The following is an 11,188-nucleotide window of genomic DNA, read 5'->3' as shown; positions in this document are numbered from 1 at the left end:
TTCTATAACACTTTATATTTTTTAAGAACAAAAATATCAAAGAAGTTTACAAAGCATCAAATAAAACACCCCAAAATAAAACTCTCCCCCCACAACCTCACAATGCCTGTGATAGCAACGTCCCATACCAGATGTAACCTACGGATAGGACTCTGAACTGAAAACAGAGGTGTTTTATGTACCTTTGTTATCCATGAAAATCATTCAATAAAAAGAATTTTAAAAATACAAAATATGCATTCAAAGCAACACAGTTAAGAGGAAACTAAAATATAATCTTTTGCACAGAACGCATCTGCTGCAGTTGCTGCCGCCGCCAGTGATTCTAAGTCAACAGCCATGCTCAAGAACACACAGCCATCATCATCCAGAAAATCAGGTGAGTTGAGTGTGATGCTACTTCTTGCTATTTTAACTTTGCCCCAGGAGTGCTTTGGGCCTTCTTGTTATAAGTAGTAGTTGCGGGGCAGTTGGAAGAGCAGGCTTCCTTTGGGCCCTGGTGTTCAAAGAGGATGTGGCAGATGCCAGGAGGGCAGTTCTCAAAAGTGTGCCCACTCTTAACACCTGGTCTTTCAATAGCAAATATGACGTTGTTGACTGTGATGGTCTTCCAGGACTTCAAGAGTCTGTTGACAACAGCTTCACAGTTGTCAAAGGGACATTCCCACATGCCAAAGAAGAACATAGGCTGCCAACTCAGATTTTATTCTATAAGCAATGGACACTAGAGTGTTTGGGTTTCCCCCCCCCTACGTAGTCCACTCACAGTTTAGATCTGTTACAAAAAAATTCGCTCCTGAAAAGCTGCTTCTTGAGAAACCCATATCATTCAGAAAATAAAAGCTCATTGCAGGTTGATTCTGTGCTATCCCGCAGTTTGAGAACAGCTGTATGTGGTGCCAGCCATCAGGAGGGTGATTATCCAGACCTGTCCAACTGACACTGTACCAATACCTGTAATAGGCACTTCCTTCTTAATTTCTCAAGTTGGGAGGAAAATGCATGGATAACTTAATGAAAGGAAGGGTTTTCAGATATGTTGTGAAGTTACCACATCTACCCTTATGGGTGGCATGATCTAGCGTGTTGAGGATGAGCATGGATCATTCCAGATTGAGAGGAACAACATTTTTTATGTTACAAATGGGTTTACTGTGTACACACTTGGATTAGCCTCTTTTGCTCTTCTGCAAGAAAACAGGTGGCCTGTCGAGAAGCTAAGCCAAGAGAGGTCAGTGGCTGGAAGAAGTGAAATCTATACTGCGATAAATGCACGGAGGGTGATGTTCTGCTGGTGATTGTAATAATGAAGGTCACACCCACACTATGCCTTTAAAGCACTATTATATACCACTTCACGAATCGCGACTTCCCCCAAGAATCCTGAGAACTGTATTTTCATCAGAGTGCTGGGAATTGTTAGGAGATCTTGAACAAACTATAGCTTGCAGGATTATTTGGGGGGAAGCCATGACTCTTAAAAAGTCTTACAACAGTGCTTTAAATATAGTGCAGATGTTTGCCGGCTTTTTCAATGGGTTTCAGTTATACACAATTTCGCCAACACGCATAGTGACTTGGAACGTAACCCCCGCACAAACCAGGGAGTGGGGAGCTGCCTGTACTTTTGTGAAACATTTCCCCACAAGACACATGTGCACGAGGACCCCTAGGCGAATTGTTAAGCGAACCCCCGGCCGTTACGGAAGATTATGAGGCATCTCCCAGGATACTCAGTAAATTGACTTGGGAACAAAACAAGCCTTTTGGGTCTGGCCATAACTCTGTGATGGCTCATGTGTTCTGCCTGCAGATGACTGCGTGTTAACTCCCTACCATCTCTTGGGTAGCAGCTAGATAATACTGATCTAAATGGTCCAGTGCTCAGCCAATTAAGCTGCTATGTCATAGTTCCAAACTATCTTTTGTGTTATGGGGAGAGATTTTCCAAACAACTCCAGTCTGGCTGTGGTACGAGTTAACACATTCCAGTAAGTCTTAACCTTATGAGGTTTTTATTTTGTTTTATTAATCATACACTTGAACCACCCTCTCCAGTGGATTGAACCCAGGGGTGGGGAACATGTGGCCCTTGAGATGTTGTTGGGACTCCCAACTCCCATCAGCCTCAGCCCGCATGGTCAGTGGTCAGGGATGATGGGCGTTGTAGTCAAACAATAGTTTAGCCAACCCTGATTGAGCCAAACTTCACAACAGAAGGTTTAAACCTGTCTGGCCCACAGCGTTAGATTATCCAAACGATAGGGTTGCATCCCACACAGGCAAACTTGGAGTGCTATAAAATGGGATTTGCAATTAGATTTTTTTGAAGAATATATATATAAATATGAATCTCCTAGAAAGACATTCAGGTAATGCAAAGTTTGCGTATTTGCCCAGTCCAAATCCCATCAAATTCATTTCTTTCTTTTTTTAATAATAATAAAAAAATCGCCCAACAAAATGAAAGTCAGGCTAGTTATAGCTTCTGCTAATAGCTGTCATGGTGACTGGTCCTGTATGCATACTTTGAACAGGTGTAAACAATACTTGTGGTGGTAACCCACTGTGTCAGAAATGGGGCCTGGGCGTTCAACTAAGGGTGTATATTTAAGATCACTTAATTGAACTTCTGCATATTGTCCCTCTGCAGTCTGGTATGACCCCCAAAGTGTTAGGATACTTAAAATACCACTCTGTCCTTCTGAGAATTTGCCTCTTAAGCCAGTCCCATTAGAATTTATTGGATTTTTGTATTTTTATCTGGAAATGATAGGAGGAGACATTGATATATGTCTTTCTGCCATCCGTTTCCCACAAGGACTAAAAAGAAAAAAAAATAAGAAGGCAGCGTACCTTATTTTATGATCAAGGGGTCATTCATCTAGAGCTGCTTTAAAGCCACAGTAGACTTTTTGCCAATCGCTAATAGAAACTAAATAAACACAGCCAAAACAGTGTCATCTATCTGTGGGTGAGTAATTATGAAGGATTCCTCTTTAAATAGATGTTTAAGTAAATATAGAAATATCGTTTTACAAATGCTGGCTCAAGACGAGAGGCTTGCCGGACTGCACAGCAAGGGCACTCTTGTGTGTGTGTGTCTGAGTGTGAATAAGAGGCCCAATTTACATGTTATCGACATGGTGCAACAAACAAACAAACTCCCATCTCCCTGTGGTCAGGCTCCATGCCACATTTGTTATGGGCCTCCAGGCAAGATGCCTTCAGTTGGCTGTCTCTCTTTCTGACCCAGTAGGGCCTCCTACAAAGTCAGAGCACATCCAATGCCCTTTGTGATGGCACAGCTGAGCGTCAGCAATCTTTCTGGGCCAGTGGGCACATTTGGGAATTTGGAGAAAGCCTGGTGGGTGCCGGTCACTAAACGGTTGGCATGTCTGTCTCGCCAGCGTGGTGCATGCTCTAGTTATCGCCCGCTTGGACTACTGCAATGCGCTCTGCGTGGGGCTACCTTTGAAGGTGACCCGGAAACTTCAACTAATCCGGAATGTGGCAGCTAGACTGGTGACTGGGGGTGGCCGCCGAGACCACATAACCCAGGTTTTGAAAGACCTACATTGGCTCCCAGTACGTTTCCGAGCACAATTCAAAGTATTGGTGTTGACCTTTAAAGCCCTAAACAACCTTGGCCCAGTATACCTGAAGGAGCGTCTCCACTCCCATCGTTCTGCCCGGACACTGAGGTCCTTCTGGTGGTTCCCTCACTGCGACAAGCCAAGTTACAGGGAACCAGGCAGAGAGCCTTCTTGGTAGTGGCACCTGCCCTGTGGAACGCCCTCCCATCAGATGTCAAAGTGATAAACAACTACCTGACGTTTAGAAGACATCTGAAGGCAGCCCTCTTTAGGGAAGTTTTTAATGACTGATGTTTCAATGTATTTTTAATCTCTGTTGGAAGCTGCCCAGAGTGGCTGGGGAAACCCAACCAGATGGGCGGGGTACAAATAATAAGTTGTTGTTGTTGTTATGCCATAATACAAAATGGCTGGAGTGGGGTCACAGCATATTGCAAGATGGCTGCCACACCGGAAAGAGCAGAAAACGAGGCAGAACCACAAAATAGCGCAGGTGTGCCCTCCTATGAACTGTCTCCACCGATGTGGGGCGGGAAGGCACTTATATCAGCCACTATTCCACGCACTCACAGAGAGTAGTTCTTCAGAACAGAAGAGGCGCATGTGAGCATGTTGAAAGGGGCTCGTTCAATATCGAAATAACTGATCAGGAAGAGCAAGCCATCTTTGTAGAATAACCTCCCCAGAAACAAGCCTTCTGGACCGTGGTCTCCCTTTGCACGTGGCTTGGCTAGATCGGAGGCTATGCACACTGTGTATGACCTTCCCAGAGCCCATCTCCGCTCAAAGTGAGAGCCTCTCGCTGTTGCATAACATGAGACACAGCTGGGTCAGAAAATCAGATTCAGCCGATCTTGGTAATCTTACTTGGTAGGCCTTAGCAAATGGTCAGCCTTGTGGGCTGCTAGGAGCAACAATGACTGGTTGTTGTGGGTCACATATTTCTTTTTCCTTTTTTATTATTTGGTTTATGCATCTTTACAACTTACATATACATCATACAGCATTCATCGTTATCTCTTATCCTCCGACTTCCCAGTCCATCTCTCCATGGCATTCTAGGCAGTCTTTTGTCAGCTTTATAATCTATTATTCCACCCATTTTCGTCTCAAATCATCTTTTATTTAATGTTATCTGCTGCTCATATGTTCATTCCTACTTGTAGGTTAAATTGACTATTATACCTTCTAAGATACTCTTAAAAGCACTTCTACTCGTCTCTTATCCGTGACTCATTCTTATTTCTTAGTTTCACGGTCATAGTTACTAATTCTGTGTATTCTATCAATTTATTCTGCCAAATTTCATGGGTATATCTTTTTATTTTCTTTCTTTCTTTCTTTCTTTTTTCATATACTACTCTAGCTGCAGCGGATGCGTTAAAAAAAAGAGATTGTGTGCATCTTTCGGAATACCATCACTTGTTATCCTTAACAGAAATTCCTCAGGTCTTTTGGTAAATGTGATCTTAAGGATCTTTTCTAATTCTGTATGAATCATCATCTCCCAGTATTCGCTAGTATATTTACATGGCCACCATATATGGATTAGGGTTTCCTCTACCTTGTGGCACTTCCAGCATAGATTAGACCCTTTTCTGTGCATTTTTACCAGTTTGCTGGATGTCAGGTACCACCAAAACATCGTCTTTTGTAATTTTTCCTTAATAAGGTAGCCCATTTAATCGTTGCCGCCTTCACCATTTCGTCTTTAGTCTCCCACTCCCAATAGCAGTTTAAATTTTTTCCCCCATTCCAACCTCACACCTCCATAGGACCACGGCCTGGCAGATAATGTTGCCAAATACCCCGCACCAGACACACACACATGTGCACGCGCACAAACACATTGATTGGTGCTTCTATGAGATTGCTGCACTTAAGAGGCCAGTTGCACAGAAGCTGGTTTTCAGGAGCCGGTGCTCTGCCGAGATACCCTGCAAATTGAGTCTTAATCAGCTTGATTAATTAGCACATAGCAGATGTGCTTTTTATCTCCCCACAAACTCCTCACTCCTGTTTTATAAATGCACCATCGGTGACTGATACACTGCATGCCTTTTATTGTCATGATTTCAGCACCTCCATTCATTAACAAGAAATTCATTAGGGGTTTTCACATTGTCTGAGAATCTTAATTTCTCAGGTGGGGGTGGAAGGGGAGGTGAAAATCTTTGTGACATGACAAGCTTGTGCAATGTGAAGAAATGCCATAATGTGCTCCCTTGCGCTTACATCCCGTCTGCTTATGGCTGTTAATGATCCAATAACTCCTTTTTGCAAGCGTAAGGGTGTTAACCAAGTAGCCTTTTCTGGCTTGAGGCCAACACAGGTAAATTTGTCCTCCTTGTAAGTTTATAAATTCACCGAAACCCAGAAATGTGAATTTAAATATTTATTTCAAGTACTTAAATCCTGCCTTTTCCAGTGGCAAACAAAAAATCTTTTTTTTTTTAAAGCAGGTAAAACAAAAAGCACAAATGGACAATGTTAGAAATTAAACTTCTTATAAATTAAACAATGTTAGGAATTAAATATTCTACAACCACATTTAAAGTAGCAGGTGTCATCGTTAAAACGGAGCACCCCCAAAATGACAGCGAAAATGTCTTAGTTCTCTGCTGGAATGTGTGCATGATAGGCCAGAGGCGAGTCCCTTAGGATAACGTTTGACATTCTTGACACCCGAACAAAAAAGGCCCTGTTGTGTTGCTCGTACCCTGAGTAGGTATCAACAGTAGATCTCAACAGGAAGAGATCCTTGATACACTCTGAGCCCAGGCTGCTTCTGGCTGTGAAGGTCAAAACCAGGACTTTGAATTCAGCTTGAAAACGTAAACGGGGCACAATTGTTATGAGTTGTGGCTTCTGGATTGTGCTAATTTGACGCAGGCCGCAGTGGTTGTGTGCTAATTCACCATGCACCTTGCTTGCAACCCAAGTGCATTTGCTCTCACCATCTGCCAGACTAATGGTACGTACGCATTAGCAGTTAAAAATGCAACAAGCTTATTTCCCCCTGCTGTGTTTCAAGTCCTATGTTACTGGGCACGTCAGCAAGGGGGTGAGGATCTCTTCAATTGATGCACATTGCCTGACTTGGTTCCTTGTACTTGCATTCCCCAACTCTGCTTCAAGGGATCTGTCATCTGAGCATGTGCAACTGATCTTCAAAACGTACACACCTCAACTTAACGGCAGCTTAAATTTTCAAACCGGATGGGAGCTGATTTGAGGGGAAACACATCAAACAGCACTGTTTCTCAAGGAAATACAGGATACATATGAATTGGGATTAACATCGTGTGTACTTGATTTCAAACACCAGCAGCATGAGCTCGCTGGAGCCACGATAAATGGTAATGTGTACACAACCTGAGTGGAATCTTAGGCAATGTGGACTCAGTTCTTAGCCAGGCACCTGGTGGAGCAAACACATGTTTTCAAAACTGCACAGATCACTCACTTTGACCAAACGCTCAGGTCTGGTTGTGTGGATTGGCCTTTAGATATTGTTGTGGCTTTCATTCATTCATTCATTCTTATGGACACAAGCTTTATTCTGAAATGGAAGCATAACATGTAGAGCTGAACAGGGGATGATTTTTCAAGGACTGAACAGAAGTGAAAGGGGGCAGGTGCACCTGTTGAATTGTTGCCACTCCGTGGCAAAGGTACCAATTCATTCTCAAAGAGCAGCTGCTGCAAAAACAATCAAACAAGGAAGAGGCTTTTGGCATCCCACAGACAGACAGGTTTACTGTGACATAACTTTTCACATCAGCAGTTGCATCTGATTTAAGTCGGCTCCCAACTGTGAAATGTTGGCATCTGTCTGTCTCAAGAGACAGTGGAATGCGCCTCCAGTGGTGAAGTCAAACCACCGCGTTAGCAGCACCGAAGTGGCCTCCCAGGGGCGCAAGCCTGGGCAGTGTGTCTGCAGGTCCTGGGCTGCCCAGACAACAAGACCCCCCTCTCAGCCTCGCTGATGTGGTCCAATAGGAAGCAGAGAATGTGTTTGGCACCAGCTTGGCTGCAGGAGTTGCCGGAAGGAGGCATACAAGGCGCCATCCAACTATCTTAGGGACTCCACTCTGGACTTGTGTGGGGTTTACTCCTTTGCCTTTCCTTCTCCCGAAGATATCTCGCAAGGCAGCAGAGGCTTAGGATCAGAGTTTTCCTTTTCCTAGATGGGCTCCCGTGCCAAGGTTGACGAGCCCCATCTGCACCTCACTTCCCTTTTTCGCCTTCTTGACTGTTACACCCACTATGGGGTTTGAGCCCCATCAACTTTCAACAGCTCATTCTGTAACACAAGCCCCACTGAGAGAACCAGGTCCCTGATCCAAGACCATCCCCTATACAAAATTCTAGCAGTCAGTGGTTTTGAGATCAACAAGGCAACACTATACGATGTGTACTTAGAAACATGTTCCATTGAGTTCAGTGTTTGAAATATACTCGGAGTCGAGTGTGTATTTCATGTTTTTTATTCAGCTTGTAGTAGCAATGAGTGAAACTTTCCCCAAAATGTCTAGCTATATATACATTATTTACACGATGGGCCCCGCGTGATTAGCTAATTCCGGGCTGCTCCTGCAGGCCAATCAGGTCGCTGATTCACTTCCACCTGCAGCTGGAATGGGTGGCTCCTGCGGACCAATCAGACTGCTGCATTCTGGATCCTATTGTTCTAGGATTCAGCTCAGTACATAACAGTGTTGCTTTTACTCCTCAGCAAGTTCTGCAGCCCAAGAGACTGAGCGGATTCCGCAGTTGTTAATTTAGACCCTCGTCTTTGCTGCATGCACTACAGAGTAGGGTGCACCTATTTACTATTTATGCTGCTGCCCATCTGCAAATAATCCGTAGGAGGCTTACACTGCAAAAAGCATAGCAAGATACCATGTTAAAAATGTTGTTGTTTAGTCGTTTAGTCGTGTCCGACTCTTTGTGACCCCATGGGTGGTATGATAGCCATGTTCAAATATATAAAAGGATGTCACATAGAGGAGGGAGAAAGGTTGTTTTCTGCTGCTCCAGAGAAGCGGACACGGAGCAATGGATCCAAACTACAAGAAAGAAGATTCCACCTAAACATTAGGAAGAACTTCCTGACAGTAAGAGCTGTTCGACAGTGGAATTTGCTGCCAAGGAGTGTGGTGGAGTCTCCTTCTTTGGAGGTCTTTAAGCAGAGGCTTGACAACCATATGTCAGGAGTGCTCTGATGGTGTTTCCTGCTTGGCAGGGGGTTGGACTCGATGGCCCTTGTGGTCTCTTCCAACTCTATGATTCTATGGACCAGAGCACGCCAGGCACTCCTGTCTTCATGTTAAAAATACACTTTGCAATAATTCAAAACAGAGAGCAATGATAATTCAGCATAAAATTTCGCAGAGTGATCTCCTTCAGCATCTGCTTTAATAAAAATTTCTAGTCCTCATTTCCACAGGGAACAATATTTGAGTGGTGTATTTACTCAAGCTCAGAAAATGAAAGGGCCCTTTGGCCCCTCTCCGTTTTCTTGGGAGTCCTAATTCCAGTAGTCCCAGTTCTATGGGCACCTGGTCAGAAAAAAAGCCTCCTTAACAATGCAACCCTATCTACTCAGAAGTTGTTAGTTTCATTGAACTCAATGGGGCTTCCAGGGAAGGGGGTTTAAGGATTGTGGTCACCGTTCTTCCGAAAATGTCCCAAATTCTACATCAATCGGAAATAAGTACACAGTTAAAGGAGTGCATGCAAAGCCTTTTATGATTTGTTCCAATATCTGGATCAGATGGTTACATATCTTTCCTTTAGGCAAAGAGGCTTTCCTTTGCCCTGCCCTGCCTAATCTCCGCACATCATACAAATTCTTAATATTTACATGGAACCATTAAGTATGCAAAGCAGCTCTCAGATACGACACGACACCCCTTGCGACATCCGCGTAAACGTAGGTAGGTCAATATGATGATCAATTTTTTTCAGGGCTGCTGCTGATCTCATTTTACTAATCAGGAACTGAAACCGAGATGCCGATACGAGACATGTCTGGCGCAAGGAAGCTGAGCCACAGCTGCTGCCCCTGCCTCAGAGGTTGCACACTGAGTCGCAAGTCTGCATTTTAACAGAACCCGGGACATTTCTTCATTCGTGGAGTCATCTGCAATGCAATCGTTCATTCCCTCTTCTGGTTGCCACGTCTGGATTATTTATTAATTTATGCATCCTGCACAATCAGCATATATCGATGCTGCCGGAGCCCGATTTCTGTTCTTATCCTGAAGCAAAGTTCTTAACCTGAAGCACTATTTCTGGGTTAGCGGAGTGTGTAACCTGAAGCGTATGTAACCTGAGGTACCACTGTATCCACTTATTTGGCCCTGGTGGGTTGTGTGTTTTTTTTACGGGTGTATTCTCGTCATAGCGCATCCCTGGAGGATACTATACTGAAGCATCCACACACCATTCTGCTTTGTTAGTTGTTCTGTGATGCTTCCCCAATGCCAGAGGCGTACCTAAGGGATTGGTGAAACCAGCCTCCGCTGGGAGCGCAGTTGCCCCAGAAATGTGTCTCCAGCTATCTGTGTAAAGTTGTGGGATTAGACAAGCTGGGAGCTGAGCAGTGTGAGAACTGGCAAGGCAGTATGAAAGGTAGGCTGCTCGAGACTATGGGATGTATGATGCATATGCCCATGGTGATATGCCACCACTATCTATATCGCAGCAAGATCAAATGTGAGATAAGTTGCTTTTTGGCAGGGAGGAAGGAACACACTGATACAGCTGCTTGCCAAGGGTGCAAGGAACCCTAGAGGAAGAAGTGGGGTTTCTTGGGTGGGAGGGAGCCGATACAGCTCCTTTCCAAAGGCAGAAGGGACCCCAAGTACGCCCTGCCCAACGCTCTTGGCACTGCTGCTGTCTGCAAGTACACTCCAACACTACAGAGCGATAAAAGTGGGGAGACCCTCCCTCCCAATATTTGCAGTGTAAAAAGTTAAATAATTTCAGCAAGAAGTTACAGAACATGCACTGATTGGAAATGAAGCAGTATGCCCACCCCAAAACTGTTGTGAGCCAAACAGTATTGTCCATGTATAAATCACCCCGAAACCGTCATGACCACAAATAATAATGAATGCCCTTGCGGTAGAGCAGGCATGTCCAAAGTCTGTTTCGGGGGCCTAATCCGGCCTGCCGGTCTGTTTAATCCGGCCCCTGTGGCAGTTTATTTCTTGGGGTAAAATCCAAGAAAAAGCTCAACAACTTCAATCCTTAAAAAAGGTCAACTTTGGTCGGCCCTCATGGATGTTCACTTCATCAAATCTGGCCCTCTTTGAAAAAAGTTTGCACACCCCTACAGGAGAGGAACCATAGGATAAGTACTGTAGTTCTTTATTTTAGAAAGGACAAATCTCTGGTTTCTTGACGGATGGGAGTGGAGACCCTCCTTCAGATACACAGGCCTGGACGATCCTCAAGGTCTCTTCCAACTACAGTTCTGTGATTCTGTGACCCGAAGGTCAGTCCCCAGGAGTGAATCTGTGAAATTAGGTAGGTTGTTTGGGGGGGAGGTGGCCCCAGGTGGTTCACTTCACACGTGTTCA

The 11,188-nt window shown here is 44.4% G+C and overlaps 1 protein-coding gene across 1 annotated transcript in view; it reads left to right on the top strand.

Moving 5' to 3' along the window:
• Positions 1-305: 305 nt before the first annotated feature.
• SMAD7 (SMAD family member 7) overlaps positions 306-11,188 on the top strand; it is a 99,017-nt gene continuing 88,134 nt past the window's right edge. Inside the window, exon 1 of the mRNA XM_080973561.1 lies at positions 306-379. Within this exon, the coding sequence (XP_080829687.1) occupies positions 340-379 (40 nt within the window). The 5' untranslated portion in view covers positions 306-339. The remainder of the gene's footprint in view (positions 380-11,188) is intronic.

Source organism: Podarcis pityusensis (genome assembly GCF_964106645.2).
Source record: "Podarcis pityusensis genome assembly, chromosome: 11".
Classification (NCBI taxonomy): domain Eukaryota; kingdom Metazoa; phylum Chordata; class Lepidosauria; order Squamata; family Lacertidae; genus Podarcis; species Podarcis pityusensis.
Note: the sequence above shows the minus strand (reverse complement) of the source record. Positions and strands in the feature narration are given on the sequence as shown.